We start from the raw sequence: 19,781 nt of genomic DNA, 5'->3' as shown, positions 1-19,781 counted from the left end.
CCTTATTGGATCTGAGATTGAAGTTAAAAATAAACAGTTGTAAATACATTTTTTTGAACAAATGGAATGACAATTTATGAAGCATTCGGGAATAGGCAGACAGGAAATTTATGAAATTTAAGAGAGGGTATCAAAAGATATTTACTTTGCAGGTCCTTAGGGAAGCGGACACATTTCAAGTCTCCACCTTCTTCCAGGTCAGTTTATAGAGCTCTGCCTGGAGTTCTGAATAAACTCAAGTAATAGCTGTCTTCCCCCCTCCACCCTTCCTTTTATGTATATCTTTAGAGGAAACCTCACAGGGAGGATGCATGACTATGATCATATATCCTCTAGGACCTTTAAAACTCCATGATTATTCTGAACTGATTTCATTAGCCAGAGCAGGGAGTTCAGGTGTGGTCCCAGGACCAGCATCATGAGTATCAGCTGAGAATCCATCAGAAATGCAGATTCTTAGGTTTGGCCTTACACCTACCAAATCAGAAACTCTGTGGATATGGCCCAAGTGATGCATGTTTTCAGGAGTCTTCCAGGGGATTCCAATGCACACCACAGAGCCAAGGACAAAATGAAGGTATAAACTCTTATTTGACAAAATATCCACCTCATAGTGGTCACTCTTCTTGAGATGCAGCTAAAAATTTAAGACCCAATTACATAAAAAGATATTTGTAATAAAACCTAGTGTAACACACCACACAGTCATAATTCATCATGTAGTGATCACAGAGCAAAACCAGCCCACAATAAAAACTTTTTAAAGGTATCTACTTACTTTAATGTCTCAGCAAGAAAGAAACTTTGCTGTACATCATCATGTGTGGGAGTAGAAGAATACACATCCTTCACTCCAGAAAAACCACCACTGACTCGGCAATACTTTTCAATAGCCTGTGAAAGAGATCAGACAAAACAATCAATTCCACAGAATATCAAGTTTTGAAGGACAAATTAAGGAACCGTAGTTAAAAGTTCACAAAGATCTATGTAAGAATTTGACAGGTTAAAGAATAAGATTTATTATCAAATGGAAATATTCTCGCACTGGAAAAATTAACCGAGGTATCCTGTTTCCTGTGGAACTTTTCCCTCTCCAAAACTCTTTCATCTTTTAAAAACATCTTACATTTTTCTCACTTGGGAAAGTCAAGTTTGGACTATTCACACTGAATTAGAGACCTGTATAGCACAATAAATCCTCGTTAATTTTGACAAACCAGGGGAGGTTAGTTTGAATTAAATTTTAAAGACAATTTTTTCACTTCTAAGAATAAACAATCCAAAACATGCTTTGAAAAAAGTTATTACCTAGGAGCTTTCCCTAGTAATAGCAATGAGGTAATACTTACTGCAAGCGTACTGTATGACAGACATTATATTACAATCCCACAAGTTAGGCATTACAGGTGGTACCAACTGGCAGGATGTACTCACCCACATAGCTGTTACAATAATTACAATATTAAAAGCTAACCATTATGAAGTTTTTGCTACGTGCTGGAGGGTCTTGTAAGGGCTTCATATGTATTAACATTAAAATCTCTAACAACACATGAGGTGTCTCAGTAGGCTCTACTTCAGACAGGAAAACTAAGGCAAAGAGTAATAATTTGCTCCACATTATTAACTACTGTGCTCTCTACTGCCCCACTGTGAGCTAAAATTCTTAATTTAGATCTCTTCTTGCATCTCTGAACATGTCTAAATAAAATACATGGAATCAAAGGGCACCCACTCAAACCTGTTTTTAATTCAAAGGAAGCAAATATCCTGCTTATGCAGGTCTATCACTATAAAAATAAGCCATTCACGAGAAGTTGAATCACATGTGGTTCTTTTCTTTCTCTGCTCTACATAACCCTGAGACACTGTCATATGAAGGTACAGTTATTTAATCATTACCGCCATGGCTTCTTTTTCCTAATCTTGTTACCTTTCTTACTCTTCTGGTTTTCCTCTTCTCTAATGAAAAGCTAATTAACACTGAAAGTTTTTATTTAATCAAGCTGTTCATTTTTCTATAGTTCCATTTTTACTATAGCTGGGTTTTAAAAGTCTTCTTACCAAAGAGTTTGGTACTTTATCTAAATATATTTTTTAAACACTTATTTAAGAGAAAGAGAGAAAAAAAGAGAGGGGAGAGAGTGCATGTGCATGTGCACGTGCAGGGGGAGGGGCAGAGAGAGAAAGAGGAAGAAAGCGTTTTCAAGCAGACTCCCCACTGAACATGGAGACCAACACAGGGCTCAATCCCAGGACCCTGAAATCATGACCTGAGCTGAAATCAAGAGTCAGCTGTTCAACCAACTGAGCCACCCAGGGTTCCCTCTTACCTAAATATTTTAAACATATTTTGAATTCAAGAGTTTTTAAATACCATGTTCTATGTAATGATCATGTGTCTTCACCACCAGAAAACTATCAGAGCAGTTTAAGGATACTGTGAAAGTAGCAGGGAGGCATGACTAAATCTTAAGTCATTTGGAATAATTTCTTGAAGGCAAGTTTTCATGCAAATATACTCAAATTTGGAAGTCTGAAGATGTGAATGTAATAGCTAAAGCTACAGAAGACATAGAGACTGTCTCAGTTTGTCTTCCCTTTACCTTCTTCATATCCAACATGGGTATGTCCAGTGATGGACAAGAAAGCAACTTCTATTTAAAATGTGAATTAAGATATGAATCTTCCTCTTTTATCTCCATCCCTGCCTTTCCTCATCATGGCATCTTCTGAAACTTGAATTTAAAGCGTAATTATTTCAGTTCACATTATTTATACTCTGGTTGTGAAACCTTCTTTTTACATAAACTGGTCTACATTCTGCCCTAAAACATATCTTGCACATTCTTACCAAAGATATTTACTAACATTATTTACCTCCCCTACAATGTCATAATTCTGTCTAGGCTGCAACTTTAAGTTAAACAACTGCAATATGAATATTCATCATAATTACTGTTATTTGTCATAACTAGTATATCTCAAAGAATAAAACACTCCCTCACTCCCAGGAATATGCTATACTTTCATGAGAAGACTAATATTTTTCTTCCTCTCTGGGTAGTGACAGCCATGGGGTTCTCTGAAAGGCTAGGATTTTAAGAAAAAACCACTTGACTTCTTTACTTACTAACCAGTAAAAATGTCTCATAAATAGATAAGTAAATAAACAGTCTTTCAATCTAGAAAAATTTTAACAATTCACTGATTCTTCTTATGATGGTCCACTAAGAAATTACTTGGAACACAAGCTGAAGTGAATAGTGGGTAATCTACCCCAGCTGTGAGTCTGGGCAGTTTTAGGATTTTTTTTTTTTTTTCCTAGAGGTTAAGCCTTAACTGGCAAGTAAAGAAACTGTATAATCATACTGAAACCCATAATGTCTTTTAAGTGATTTTTCATTATTCAAGAAGAATAATGAGTGAACATTAGTAGGAAAATAGTTTTAATCAAGAACTAAACTGGATTCTAAGGTTTACTTCTACCGCTTAAGTAACTTAAATTAAGGGGCCCCTGGGTGACTCAGATGGTTGAGCAAAACATGACTTCAGCTCAGGTCATGATCTCAGGGTCCTGGGATCAAGCCCTACAACAGGGACAGGCTCTGTGCTCAGTGAGGAGTCTACTTAAAATTCTGCGTCTCCCTCTGCCCCTCCCTCAAACAAATAAAATCTTGAAAGAAACAAAGAAAGAAAAGGAAAGGAAAGAAAAAAGAAAAGAAAGAAACTTGCAACTTAAATTGAGTAACAAGAGTTTTTGCATCAGATAAATAAAGCCGCACTACAATTACTGAACATGAGGTAACATGGATGAGGACATGTGGCTCTATGGGCAGGCTTGATTTAATGCTCTTGCACAAAAAATGAAATATTGGCTTATTTACCAGTGCTGCTTCCCAGCCCCACTGCCTATATCTTGGATCGTGAGTGAATCGCCATAGGTACCAATAGGTTTCAATTACTTCTGGACGGAGGATGTAATACTTTTCAGCCTGCCGGACTGCCACAGCCTCTACTGCACCGTCAAACTTGAATGATTCAGGACCCAGCTTTAATGCTGTAACATGACAAAAGAAACAAATGAGCACAATAAACCATTTGTGTTTGTTTGCCAGAGCTTCTTTTTCCCCTGAAAGAATGGGGCATAATGTAAAGTTATGTTCATTTTATTTTTATTGTGGCTGTTTTGCAAAATCAGTGACTTTAAAAGATCCACATTTGGTTTTCTTATACTAGCCTTATAAATATTCTTATTATCCTGACATGAAATATTTCTCATACATAATGCACATCAACATACCGCTAAATCCAACTATACTGACAAGAGTCTAGTAATCCTCTGGCAACAAATGCAAAGCTAGACATAAGCACATTACATATTCTGTTCTGTTCAAAAATAAAATGAGGCAGATAATTGTACTGTGCAGAATTATTTTTTTTAAGTCAGAACAATTTTAAAGTCCTTTTAAATATAACACACATATGTAAGAAAACATTTTAGAGCTCAGATCTTGAATTAGATTAAGGTGTAGATTATATACTTTTCGAGCATCCTACAGTATATAAAAAGCAATGTATTTTCAAACTTAAAGCAGTTTTAAAGATAAACTCTTCTCTCCTATGGCCCCTGTATATATAGTAAGGAAGAGATTCAAACTGTCAATCACCAAGAATTTTATCAGTATTGCCCATTTATCAATTTGAATAAAACAGGGCCATTACACATACATTTCAACACTACATTCTATTTTTTGAATGACATGATTTCCATTCAGGCTGGAATACAGCACTACATTGAAGTCTTTTCAATAACCTCTTTCTAATTACACTGAGCACCTTAACTCTGATCAATGTGAAGTCATCTTCCACTGGGATGTTGGGCTCACACATAATTACCATTCTCAGCTGCCATTTCTCTTTCCTTTTAGGGGTAGTTTCAAGGACTCTCATCTCTTCCAAAAAATGCTAGATATTTTTATATTTTCTCAGAAAAGAAAAGGTAAAACAAGAACTATAATGCTGGTAGACCATAAACAGAACCATGCCACAGTTGCTGGCACGACATGGGTTGCTGTAACAAATTTCAGCACTACAAGGGAGATACTATAAGCTCTAAGTAATCCCATACAAATGTGAAAAGCCAGTCTTTCTCACCAACCATCACCTCCAAGAAAAACCACAAAACCAAAAGCCTTGTACCAATGGTTGATAGTTCTACTGAAAGCAAAATACATGATCCAGAAAAGTTTACCACTAAGTCTAAGAGAACTAAAGCAGAACTCAAGCAAGAGATTTTCAACCTGAGGGTCATGAACTCTGTGACAGGCTCCGGAAGAAGACAGTGTTCTGCCAAGAAGCCTGTGAAACCGTATGCATAACTCTGTGTACACATAAAGCTTTTACCAGCTAGCTCTTCAATGGGATTTGAGGTTAGGATTAACCAACAACTCATCAATATTTTTTGTTAAAGAACATCTATCCTGTTTATTAACAAGGTCAGCATATGCTCAAATATGATTTGGCATTTAATAAATGTTTTTAAAATGACGATAAAAGTTAAACGCCATAAGCAATGAGGTGATGGCAATTCAATAAAGAGGAGAATAGGTCATTTTATCTGAATTTCTCATGTTTTTCCTTTCTCAAAGAATGAATGCTAAGAGGTGATCATATGGAGTTTTCAAATGTTAATCTTAAGACTAATGTTAAATTAGACAATAACTTCTGTAATGATAATATTGCCTGAACTGGAAGTAGAAATTGGCTGCATGATACTAACATTTTAAACTTCTCACTAAAAATTTTCTCTCTCTGGCCATTCACAACTTCACAAAAAAGACATACCAGAAAGAGAACATATCTGCTTTGTGAGAAGTTGGTAAATAAGAATGTACAAGCCTAAATTATGTACCAATTATATCCATTAGGCTGGTCAAATCACTGGCTTTGTGTTTCTGAGGGCATTATTTCTTAGGTGTTCCTTTGTTTAATTATAAAAAATAATTTCCTAATAATCTTGCACTTAATTTCTATTTTCTAGCTTAAATTTCCCATTTACACTTATACTTCACTTCCAGAAGGAAACTAACTAATCCAGCAAGTAAAAATGAGTTGAAACCATAAATAATTTAGTACCTGGGTAAAAAGAACTCTAAGAGGATGCCAAAATCATATAATGTAAGCAAACTTAAGAGACATGCACAAATAAAAAAAAAATCAGAATAAAATATCAAATGTGACAAAGGTCAATAGCAAGACAGTGAAAGATACATTTAAAGGCGGCATAGATTAGTTTGTAAGGCACAGGGCTCTTCCAGATAGGTAGAGTCTGTAGAGATGGGAAAAATAAGCATCTTAGGTCAAGAAAAGAAATCCAACAAAAGATAAAAAAGCATGAGGAATATACTGGGACAGGTGATTGGACTTCAGTTTCAGAAGGCTAACAGTAAAGGAAGAACTTAAACTATTTCCCTATTAACTTCCTTTAAGGAAGAAAAGAGTTATGTCCAAAACTCCATGTCCAATGGATCTCTTGTCCATTGAATATGTTATATGTATGTAAACATTAAAATTTCTTCCAAAATGTAATATATTGCACATGGTCTAGGGAAGACCTTAGCCAACTTCAATAAGAAGTAAATTAAATTAAGTAACAGTCATTATTTTATTCATGTTCAGGAGTTTTGGGGTTTTTTGTTTTTGTTTTAAATCTAGAAACGGGGAGGGGGGACAGTACTCTATTTTGAAAGTCTAAGACCTCATTTGGCACCAATTCTGCCTTATATCTCAGAATAAACTAAAATAATGTATCAATCTAGCTTCCCATGCAGATACAATAGGTCTGAAACTAAGTTACTACTCGGTTTCATGAACAGATTCAGCAATGTTTCCTACAAACCTAGTTAAATTATTTAGCAGAAGACCATGCTCATCAAGGTGGTGAGATATGAGGACTACCAAATTTTGCATTAGTATTAATTCTAATTCCAATAACAAATGAAAGTGAAATTCCAAAGTCTTTATGGTATGAATTCAGCTAGAATCACTGCTAAAAAGTGAATGGATATTTTTAAATAAGCCGGCCAAAAAATTCTAGCACAAGCTATACCAAAACACAGGAGATGTAATTACCAAGTGGGAAGGAAGCAACACTAGGACTGTACCGTTTAATTAAAGGATTTAAGTCGAGATTAAAGATATGTAAAAACAGTGAAAGACTTGAAAATACAGGACACAAATCAAACAGTTATCTTTTGGGGCATACCATGGCAAAGAAGGTCACAAGCTCACTGACTTGCCATGTAAGAGTGACCATGAGAACCAACACACTGAGGAAGACAGGGTAGGTATTATTGTTCCAGTTTTTTGCAGATGGAGCACCTGAGTCTTAGGCAGGTTAAACGAGTTGTCTAAGGCTTGGAGATAATAAATAGTGGAACATGGGGTTTTTCAATCCCAGGCACATTTCCTTTCTACAGTTATCACAGTACTTCATATCAGCATCAGCAATGTCTATGAAATGTGACAGTCAGGGAATCCTCTCCTAACTCTGGTATTCTATAATTCCTCAAAGGCAGGAGATAGGTCTTATTCACACTTTCATCTGTAAGCATCCAGTGTAAGGCTTGGCACATCAGAGGTGTTCACGTTCAATGGAGTGAATAATTAATGATAACAATAGTATATCATATTTTTAATATGTCTGCTCTGTAAAACCCTACAATTTTACATCTTTTATTTCATTTGTGGTCAAAACCTGCATAACAAGTCTCATGATCATAATAAGCATATCAAATATCCATTGTGGTCCTCAGTGTTTTACTGATTTTAGCTGTATTTTAAATATATACTTGATACTCCATATGGCCAACATGTTAATATAATTTAGCTTCTATTTATAATTAGATCACCAACTTTTTAAGTACTACATACAAACACTAAACCACTCCAAAATAACATCCACTTCAATGTCCTTTTGACTTAGTTGTTTTTGTCAAGAAATGGAATCGCTGAGTTACTGAGGGAACTAAAAGGTCAATTTCACCATAAGTTCAATTCCTTATTATACAAATCCTAAAATGGAAATTCAGTTATTTCATAAAAGCAACAACTCAACTTCTGAAATCGCAAACAGAAATTACTAGTTTTTAGTCTTTCTGTGAACTCATTTTCCATTATTTTATATAGAAACGCTTTTTTAAAAGCAGGAAAAAAATCTTGGAAGGTCTACTTTAGTATTTCTCAATCCTTTTTGAAGTTTGTTAAAAAACCTGATTGCCAGGGTGCCTGGGTGGCTCAGTGGGTTAAAGCCTCTGCCTTCAGCTCAGGTCGTGATCTCAGAGTCCTGGGATCGAGCCCCACATCAGGCTTTCTGCTCAGCAGGGAGCCTGTTTCCCCGGCTCTCTCTCTGCCTGCCTCTCTGCCTACTTGTGATCTCTGTCTGTTAAATAAATAAATAAAATCTTTAAAAAAAAAAAAAAAAACCTGATTGCCTTCTCTCTCCATGAAATTTTGATTAACCAACAACTCATCAATATATTTTGTTAGAGAACTTCTATCCTGTTCATCAACAAGGTCAGCATTTGATCAAATATGTTTATCTATCCATGACTGTATATATATCTAGTCTTTATATATTTAAAAAAAAAAAAAAAAAGATTTTTTTTCCCCACCCCCAAAAACAATCTTTTTCACCAATGAGAACGATCTCATTTTCCAGGTAAGGACACTGCAACCCAGAAATACTATATAACATTACATATCTGCCTAAAGCAACAACAGAGGAACCTTTTTGTCTAAGGCACAATCAATCCCAAAATTATTGGTGAATTGACTAAGAGACTACTAAAAGACCCAGATACCAATTATACATTCAATATAACTACTATTATTTTTTGGTCATTCTTATTTTCACAAGAGGATATGCAAGGCAAGTAACCCCAATCAGCCAATTCTGTGTTCTTTTAAGTAACTAGTTTTCCAGAAGCTGAAATGAATGGCTAAAATGGATTCTTACTATATTAAAATAAATAATGTCATTCCACATATCCTCAAATGCCCCACCTGACATCCTTAAAACAATTTCTTAAAAATCTTTATTAATAAAATCAGTAGAATTCAGAATAATTTTTAAAAATGATGAACACATTTCCAGAATTAAAATTAAAATTCTTTAAAAAATGATTTACTGTATTAGAATAACTATTTTAAAGTGAAAAATGCCTATATATTTTCCTTCTAATTCCTGGATATATTTTTAACTTAGAGGTTGTCAGTCTAAGTGGTTAGTGTTATTAATACTCTTACCAGTTCTGTCATATGACTCATGACATGTACGTGCAATTTCTGCCCCTAGCTCTAAATAATGACCAGCTTTATCCATTCTGGAACCATCTGCTCCCAGTGCAAACATTCCCCCAGCAAAACAGGCCAAATGCCCCATCTTCTTTTCCAAGTGCCCGTTTTTCCATTCTCCAATAAAGGTGAGACCTCCTCGGGACTTCTTAATAAGATGTTTCTCTATAGCCTGTAAGAAAGAGCAGAAATTCAAAATTTTAGAAGCAAAGTGTTAGTATTCAAACTTACTACATTCTTCCAGTTATCATAAAACCTTAATAGGTAATAGGATATTCTACAAATCAGTAACTTTCCCTAACTGGAAGAGTTAATTTATAAAAAGTAAGTTTTGGAGAGCAAACAAGTCGCACAGAATCTTGAATACCGCATCACTATTAGGATAAAGACAAGGTGGGAGAGAGAAGACTGACCTAAAGACATAACATGACCTGCATTAAAGGTTTTCTTCTTCTTGTGCTAAATGGAATTCATAAGAATCAGTCAGTTGAGATCACGATGACAAGTTATAACCCAAGAGGTTCTATCAATCTATTTTCTATTTCGTACAATAAAGCTGAAGAGGAAGATACCTAGGTTAATCAGAAAAACATGATTTTGGTATTTAGTAAAAATGGTCTCTCCTTTTCCTCTTAACTACAGCTCTTGTCAAAGCACTCTAAAAAGACACTATTAGGTGAGGCAGCTTGTATGTTATAAAGCTTTCAAAACTAGTTAGAAGTTTAAATGTCACCCCTCAGCCCCTTACTTTGCAAACTCAGGTATCTGTTTTGGGTGCTGTGTCATGTCAATGAGAGGCCATGTGAAAACAGAGTCCATCTTCCTGGAATGCCAACTTTACTCAAAAGATGTGGGGATGGCAAGAGAAATATTTTACATTCAACTTGAATGTAACACAACATAGTCTCCAACAAGTACATTTAACTTTATAAAAATTAGATTTTTTAGGAGCTCTGTTCCTTTGGACTATGTTCTCAGACTTTGCTAGGAGGGGCTATAAATTAATTCTCTGCCTTTAGAGATAATTCTACGGAAAAGCATAAGAAATACCATTAATTCAGTTCTCTTTGGTGAAAAGGATTATATACAATTAGAGACTACACTTTTTGGACAATAAAAAAGAACAAGACTTAACCCACATTTTTGTGTGTTGTTCTCTGACGAGTTTGGTAACAATCAGCTTTGGAAAAATTTATTGTGTATTCTTTACAACGATAATGTCTGTTTTACAGAATTGTAAGGACTATGCCTCATTCATCATCTTATACTTCATAAGGCCTATAAGTGTAGTACGCAATCAATAAATGTTTAACTAAGAAGTCATTTTATAAATAAATGGTAGATACTTGTATTTGGGCTGTCAGGGGAATTAGGAATTGGGTGGTAAGGAAAATAAGAGACTACCACTGATTCATAAGTTTTGATTGTTGTTTTAACACCACGAATGGAAAGATTAGGTTTTCGAATACAAGGACAGTATTTTTCATCTTTGTGGGCGTCATGGCATCCGGTATGTTTTCCACAGGAAAGGCACTCAATAGATGCCTACCCAAGAAACATTTACGGAATGCCTACAATGGACTAAACACTAGATACCAAATTATCAGCCTAACATCTGTGCATTGGGGGAATTAGTTCCCCCAAAAGTAAGGCTATAAAAAGAATAAGATACTTGCTTTAATTTAAAAACACAATAGCTAGAACTCTAACTATTGATCATCAACCACAATCAGAACGGTGTTGTTATATACAAAATTATACAAAGTCAACAAAGCCTAAATGTGTTTCTTTGAAAATCCAAACAACTCTGATGAAGAAAAACGTAGAGAAAACAAAATTTAAGAATATTAAGAACAGGAGAGGAGGGTGGGAGGTTGGGCAAAATGGGTGAAGGGTAGTTGGATACAGGCTCCTAGTCATAGAACAAGTAAGTCATAGGGATACAGGGAATACAGTCAGTGGTACTGTGATAGTGTTATATGGTGACAGGTGGTGGCTAGGCCTGCAGTGAGTACAGCAGTAAGGACCTGTTGAATCACTACGCTGCACACCTGAAACCAATGCAACATTATGTGTCAACTATATACTTCAGTGAAAATAATAAAATTTTTTTTTTTTAAAGATTTTATTTATTTGACAGAGAGAGATCACAAGTGGGCGGAGAGGTAAGCAGAGAGAGAGAGGAGGAAGCAGGCTCCCTGCAGAGCAGAGAGCCCGACGTGGGACTCGATCCCAGGACCCTGAGATCATGATCTGAGCTGAAGGCAGAGGCTTAACCACTGAGCCACCCAGGTGCCCCGAAAATAATAAAATTTTAAAAAAATATATATATAGAGAGAGAATTTTAAAACTGATTTTTAAAAAAGATTTTATTTATTTATTTGGGGAGGGGGACAAAGGAAGAGGGAGAGAGAATCTTAAGCGGGCTCCACAGCCAGTGCCGAGCCCAACAGGGAGCTTGAACTCATCCCTGAGATCATGACCGGAGCCAAAACCAAGAGTCAGACGCTTAGCTGACTGAGCCACACAGGCGCTCCAATACAACTTTAAAAACTGATTAAAATCACTCAAGGGCTATGGGTTTGTACTGGATCAGAAAGCAAATAACTTAATAAGCGGGTGACACACTTCTCTATTTCACAGTTTTTGCTTGGAAATATCACATATAAGTGCTTCCAAGACTGAAACCTTTTCCCATTTTAAACTGTCACAGCTGGTAAGAGGTGATAGACATTTATATCTATTTTATGTAAATATGAAACGATACAGTAAAGTGGCTCAAAGCACAGGCCCTGGAGCCAGACTGTTCAGTTCTAGGCTCCATCGCTTACTAGCTATTGTGAACTTGAGCGAGTTACTCAACCTCTTTGTGCCATGAGGTTCTCAAGCATAAAATGGTAGTAAAGATGAAATGATTTCATTTCATGTAAAAGGGGTTACAACAGCTCCTGGTGTGTGGAAAATACTAGGTAAGTGTTTTGCCCTTATTATTGATCCATAAGGCTCTCCACGAGTAGGTTCAATGTCAGCTGAAAGAAGACATGTTTATGAAAATATATGTAAAGTCAGAAGTTTTTCTAGTCTGTGTAGACAATAACTAAAAGTAATTATAATAAATGTTCATACATAAACAATTATTTATTCTTCAACAATTTCTTTAAAATGCCACAATAAAGGGGGACGCCTGGGTGGCTGAGTTGGTTAAGCGGCTGCCTTTGGCTCAGGTCATGATCCCAGCATCCTGGGATGGAGTCCCACATCAGCCTCCTTGCTCAGCAGGGAGCCTGCTTCTCCCTCTGCCTCTGCCTGTCACTCTGTCTGCCTGTGCTCACTCTCTCTGACAAATAAATAAAATCTTAAAAAAAAAAATGCCACAATAAAGGAAAACAATACAAGACTTTTAGATTAAAATACTAAAACTCTACAGTGAGGGCAAAGAATCAAATGCACATAGGTGGTCACTGGTCACTACAAAACACACTGTATATTCAAAGAATGTTAAGCAGGTAAATGTTCTGGCAAGAATTACCTCAATAGCATCATCATACATTTTTCTTGCCTCGTGGTCTGTTTTATCTGACATCAACCATGCTTTTAGTAGGTATTCATAAAAACTGTCTCCCAGCCCACCAACTGATGTGTGATCTGTAATAAAAGAAAAAGGGAAGGATGAAGGTGGAGGAGAAAGAAGACAGAAGACAATGAAATAATCTTTTTCAAGTATAATGACTATTACTGGTCAGTAATTTAAAAATTATATTGACAGCCTTATTTGCAGCATACTTCAAATTTAGTCTAGTAAAAATATGCCCTTATCACTTCCCTCTGCATGTATATCCAACTTTCCAGAAACCCCTTTCTAGGGACGGGGTATTTCACATACGTAGGAATCTTTCTTCAGCCACAGAGTTTGTATACCATCACACAATCATACTTTTCCAGAAGTGAAAACAATTATCTTTCACATATTAATGACTTTAACTATACAAGCTATAAGATTAAACACGAGATACACTTGAATCTGATGTTAACTAAAAAGAGCCCATTTTTCTCTAGGATGATTAGTGATGATTTCTGTGCCATAGACAGTAAAGTAAAATAAATCTAAAAGGTGAAAAAGCACAAGAATTTCTTTGTAGTAACACTTTGCATACTATAATAAGCTACTGAATGGATACACTTGATTGCTATTTATATAACTCTTACTTCATATGTCTGCCCTATGTGTATTCTTATTCTACCCCATCTATACTTTTTTTACTGTTTTTTTTTTGTAATTTTTTTTTAATTTTATTTTTTATAAACATATTTTTTTATCCCCAGGGGTACAGGACTGTGAATCACCAGGTTTACACACTTCACAGCACTCACCATAGCACATACCCTCCCCAATATCATAACCCCACCCCCCCTCTCCCAACCCCCCTCCCCCCATCAACCCTCAGTTTGTTTTGTGAGATTAAGAGTCACTTATGGTTTGTCTCCCTCCCAATCCCATCTATACTTTTAATCCTATCTAAAGCAACAGCACAACCCCCAAGGCAACGCTATTCTTCTACCCCTTTCCATGAGCCCCATTCTACATTCTTAAACTTTGCTTAAAAACTCACATCCTCCCTGCCCAAAAAAGAAAAACTGCACATTTTTATGACTTGTCAATCATTCACAGAGTACTAGCACTGGTTTCCTACTTTAGTGAGGAAACGATGGACTACTGGATGGTTTATGGAACAGCTGGCTATCTGTTTGGGGGGACATGCATAAGCTCACAAAAATAAATTTGTGGTGGATCAATGATTTAAAGTAAAACACAAAACTGTAAGTATTCCAGAAGAAAATACAAGAAGATGTCTGCCCTTCCTAAGCAGATAATGTTCTTAGGCAAAACACAGAACGAAGGAGCCACAAAAGAAAAGATTTATAGCATCATCGGGTACAAGCTACCATAAATGAATTTATAAGACAAGAAATCGAATAGGGTATTTGCAGCATATATAACACAAATAAAGATTAATACCCTATACAAAGAACTCTGATAACTAAATAAGGAAAACTGCTTTAGAGCACACACAAGTTATTTAAAAAAAGAAACACAAATTGGTAATTAAAATAAGAAAGGAAGAGCAACTCCATTAGTGATCAGAGAAAAGCAAATTAAAATAATAGGTTCCATTTTTGTCTATTTAATTGGCAAACATTTTTAAAAACTCATAGCATCCAATGTAGATAAAGTTATGGTTCACAGGTGCTGGGAACAGAGGGCAATTTTTGTAGTAGCTATCAAAATGTAACTAGGTTTTCTACTTCTGGAATTATCCTCTAACAAACACTTGCACAAATACACAAGTATAGATGTAAAAAAAAAAAAAAAAAAAAAAGGTCATCAGAGCCCTGTATCCATTAATAAAAACGTCAGATAACCTCAAAGGTCTAGGGATGTAGCTACATAAATTACAGTATAAACAGACTGTAAGAGAACACGTAATCATTAAAGAGGATCAGGTTAATCTTTCATCTGCTACTGGGAATACATCTATTATATGCTGTTAAATAAAGAGAGGGCAAGTTTCAGAAAAACACAGTTTGATACTACTAAAAATTTGTATGTTTAATGAATATTATTGTACACATAGAAAAGGTCCGAAAAGACAGCCATGCACAGTGATTACCTCTAAGAAAGTAGCCCTTCAATTTTTACTGTATATGTTTATGCATTATTGGAATACATGTAACTCATGTGGTTAAATTATCTTCTGTTATAGAAATAAACAGGGGAAAGTGCCGCCATTCACTTTAAACATGATCTGCTAATACTTTAGTAATTCGCTTGTACCCTCAATGGCCTGCATCTCAAATGCTCTTATTTCTCACATTTTTTCCTTTCGTCCTAAGTGTACACTTGAATGAATTCTTACATATATACACCCACAAATCTGCCAAAATAAAAATATAGAGCATTTCCAACATTCCAAAATCTCCCTCATGTGGCCCTCCCAATCAATACCCCGACTTCTAAAGATAACCATTTTTCTGACCTCTATCACTAAATGATCTGTCAAGTTCACATAAAATAGCCATTCATATGAAGTGGCTTTCAAGAATGATTTGGGAGCTTAATGATCTCTTTTGTTTTCCATTTAAATATCTAGAAGAAGCCCCCTGCCTTATGTAGGCTTCTGAGTCTCTAACATTTGAAGTGCTTGGGTATTAGGGAAGACACTCAGAGGAAAAGAACACAATTTTCTCTCAGACTGCACAAGAAGATCACAATTAGATTTCTAACAGCTTTCAATACTTGTCATACTTACATTTAAGAATTTTATAATGATGGTTAATATATGACAATGGGTTTAGAGGCTAAGTTACACTCAGATGCTAAATTAGTTCCAACAGACTTAAATATTTTATAGTTACTGGAAATCATAAAAGATAACACATATTTGTAAAATATTAAAACAATATGGAATTGAGTAGACAGGGAAAGTCCCTCATATTTAGGGACAGAGAATATATGTAAAACAGAAATGTTGAGGGGTGCCTTTTGGGTACATTATTTGCTAATGAACCAGAAGACAGCAATTTTTTATTTGGCGAGGAACTATGTTAAAACAGCTGCATAAAACAACTATGACAAAATATCCCCATCAAAACTGTTACTTCAGTGTTGTGGTCATGTCATGATGTCTTGACTCACTGGGTGAATGATATCATTACTATCTTACCAGCTGCCCAGTCTTATCTTGGGCTTCTCATCAACTGCTTAAAAACGTGCTTGTTTCAGTTGTCCTCCTATTTGCCTGTCTGTGGTCTCCCCTGTTTTTCCTTCATCATTTTTCTTTCCAGCCCCTCAGGTGTGTCACTTCCAAGTACACTGAGTCCCTCCTATGTTTATTTCACTGCCCCTGAGGCCTTCCTCCCCAAGCTGGTTATTCTCTCAGGGATACTGTACCTGCTTTCCCAAGTTGTACCATGGTTTCCTCAACATGTCGTCTTGTTTACAGTTGTTTTACTGTCATATTCTTATATAATTTCCCAGAAAGAACTATGCAGATTATAACTATACCTTTATTATGCTCCCCTTCCTAATTTTATATTGTAAAGGTATCAAATTCAAGGTTGGAAATCATTTTCCCACAGAGGTTCTCAAAAGTACTGCCCCAATGTCCCGTAACATCGTGTCATGGGTGAGAGACATCAGCAATGGTATTTTATAGGCTCAACGTATCCTCTTTTCTCCAATCCCCTTCCTCACACTCAACTGGCCTTTCTAAGCTCTAGATCTGCATTTTGATACTGCTCAAATGTTTTCTTACATTCATTGTGCTGGGCACTATTCCAACAATAGATTTGCGTCTTTCAACTCTGAGAAAATTCTCTTCCATTATTTATTTTCCTCACTTCACCTGCTTGTTTCTCTCTTCTGAAACTCTTACTAGTTGGAAACTGGACCTCTTGGATTGATTTTCTATTATTCTTTACTCTCAAATTTTAGTCTCTCTTAGTCTTCTTCCTCTATATTCTGGAATTATTTATTTATTTTTAAGGATTTTATTTATTTTTTGACAAAGAGAGATCACAAGTAGACAGAGAGGCAGGCAGAGAGGTGGGGGAAGCAGGCTCCTCACTGAGCAGAGAGCCCAATGCGGGGCTCGATCCCAGGACCCTGAGACCACGACCTGAGCCGAAGGCAGAGGCTTAATGCACTGAGCCACCCAGGCACACCTGGGATTTTTTTTTTTTTAATGTTTATATTTTAGTCCTTTCACTGTGGTTTTACTGTAAGCAATGATACTTTTGACCTCTGAGCTCTTCTCTGTTCTCTAATTGTTTCTTTTATCATAGTACTGTATTCCTATTTTATGAATACATCATCTTCTTAGAGTTCTCTGAAAAACTAGGTATGCTTGTTTATGGAATTGCTTCAGTCTCTTCCAGGATCCCCTTTTGACTTTAAATATTTTTCACTGTGAAATTTAACATACACATGGAAAAGCATATAAAATTCATTACACAGAATATTTGTATAATCTCTACTCAGAAGAATGCTAGTGCCCAAAAGCCTTTCATGTACCCTTTCTCAATTATTATTCCCAGATCCCCAAAGATAACCATTATTTTAATTTTTGGTTAAAAAAAAAAATGCAATCACTTTTTTATATGGTTATCATCTAATACCCTCTCCCAACCACTACTGTTTAACTTTGTCTACTGGTATATTTAATAAATGTTATATATTCTCTTGCAGCTATCTTCTGTATCTCAATACTCTGTGAGAGTCAACCACATTGTTGTATGTATGCGCTGCTATTTGATATCCCACTGCATCAACCAACCACTGTTTATTCATCTGTGTTAAGACTGAAATTCTGGGTAGTTAGTGGGGGTTTCCTCTACAGAACAGGGGGTATTCTTCCACTGAGCAGACTTCTGCATCACTAGGTCTCTCTCCTGAGTGGGAATTCTGACTGGATGCCTTCTGTGTAGGCAAAGTTGAGGAAAGGTGGGCCAACTGCCAGATTTCGCTTTAGAGTCAGGAATAGGGTATTTGTTGTGAAACTGGATCTACTTGAATTTTAGAATAAAGGGAGGCTTTATTCTGGGGTACTAACATCCACATGGAAAATTTTAACTTCTTCTTCAATGAAATCACTCAACTTTTTAAAAAGAAGTGCTACATAGTTTTATCTACAAGAAAATTCCAGGATGAGCTGGTGCATAAGAATTTCAAGTGGAGCACTTGTTCCCTATAATGACTTTGAATAAATACCTACTATTAACTCTACTCCTCACTTATTTATTCAATTATGTGTACCTATTATTTATGAACTCTGAATCATTCTGGAATTTCATCAGTCACCCTTTTGTAGTGCTCTTTTACTATATTCTAGGTTGCGCCTTTCTCAGGTCTACTCATACACTCCCAGCTACAGTGCATTACACTAATTTATTTAAGCAAATTTGTTTAAATAATCTTGCCCATTATGATCTCCCATTTACCTCCAAATCTCCTTACTCCCTTGAGTTAACTGCTTTCTACATTTTTCTTTACTTCCATTTCACTGTGGTCTCAAGAAAGATGGTTGGCCACAGTAATGAAGTTATAGTTCAGTCTTCCACCATGAAGCAGAAGTCCTAATAAAACTTTCTCAATTTGAGTTCTTTCTGGATAACTCTGCAATTTGTTAATGCTATATATGTATGACTTCTCCTTCCCTGTCTCCTGATCTGCTCTCACTTTTGTCCTATCATCAATAAAAATCAAAGAATATAGGAACTTAGGACATCTTGGCTTACTCCAGTATTTCTGGATGGTGTGGGACTTGTAAGCTTGTTACCGCTCTGTAATTCAGGATGATTTTAGGGGGAACATAGAAAAACCTTTAAAAAATTGTCATAGTCATGGGGTGCCTGCTGGCTCAGTTGGTTAAGTGTCCAACTCTTGCTTTTGGCTCAGGCCGTGATCCAGGATTGTGAGGCTGAGCCCTCCATCGGGCTCTGCAGTGGGTGTGGAGCCTGCTTAAAATTGTTTCTCTCCCACTCTCTCTGTCGTCCCCTTCCCCCCGCAAAATAGTTTTCATAGTTATATAATGGCTATTGTCAAGATGATCTTTTAACTTCATACAAGATCACCCCCCCCCCCGGGGCACATACCAACAACAAAGGATGAAATAATTATTTAAAAGGTATTCCACACTTGAAAACCAAATAAAAATTGTAGATTTTTATCAATACAAAGAAACTCAGTGTTAAAAGCAGGAATTCTATTTTTTGTAAGTAAATAAAGACATCCAGAAGTTTACTTCCTCCAACATAATGGGATTCAAAGCACTCACTCATGGTGGGACTCTGGATGTGAAATTAGTTTCCTAGACTAGCAAAAGGAAGCAGAAACAGCTGCAAGACTGAGACTAGGATAAACTGCTACATATTTGAACAAACAGATGTGTTATATCCTTGGGAAAACTGACATTCCAGTATAAAAAAGACCCAAGTTCTAAATGATGAGCCAATGGAAGCATTAATAAAACTGCCAGGAATGGAGCAGTAAGTAGTGAAAGTGGAAAGAAAAACATACACGTCATGAAGCTCTCACTGAAACTGAGCTTACAAATGAAAACTCCAATGCACATAAGGAAAACTCATCAGGAAAGAACTCAACTATGCAAATGGGAGAATGTACTACACCATGAAAAAGTAAATAATGAATGCAAGTTGGTGCAGCCACTTTGGAAAACAGTGTGGAGATTCCTCAAAAAATTAAAGATAGAGCTGCTCTATGACCCTGCAACTGACTACTGGGTGTTTACCCCAAAGATACAGATGTAGTGAAAAGAAGGGCCATCTGTACCCCAATGTTCACAGCAGCAATGGCCACAATAGTCAAACTGTGGAGCCAAGATGACCTTCAACAGACAAATGGA

The 19,781-nt window shown here is 36.1% G+C and overlaps 1 protein-coding gene across 1 annotated transcript in view; it reads right to left on the bottom strand.

The window, feature by feature from the left end:
• Window positions 1–19,781, bottom strand: part of LOC111143503 (mannosidase alpha class 1A member 2) — a 192,433-nt gene that overhangs the window by 26,107 nt on the left and 146,545 nt on the right. The window contains exons 9-12 of the mRNA XM_022497308.1: window positions 12,890–13,005; window positions 9,313–9,532; window positions 3,891–4,063; window positions 779–894 (exon numbers count right to left, since the gene is read on the bottom strand). Coding sequence (XP_022353016.1) covers window positions 779–894; window positions 3,891–4,063; window positions 9,313–9,532; window positions 12,890–13,005 — 625 coding nt within the window. The remainder of the gene's footprint in view (window positions 1–778; window positions 895–3,890; window positions 4,064–9,312; window positions 9,533–12,889; window positions 13,006–19,781) is intronic.

The sequence above is a fragment of the Enhydra lutris genome, unplaced genomic scaffold (assembly GCF_002288905.1).
Source record: "Enhydra lutris kenyoni isolate GAN:26980312 unplaced genomic scaffold, ASM228890v2 scaffoldscaffold9, whole genome shotgun sequence".
Lineage (NCBI taxonomy): Eukaryota > Metazoa > Chordata > Mammalia > Carnivora > Mustelidae > Enhydra > Enhydra lutris.
The sequence above is the reverse complement of the archived record's forward strand: the minus strand, read 5'-3'. Positions and strand labels throughout refer to the sequence as shown.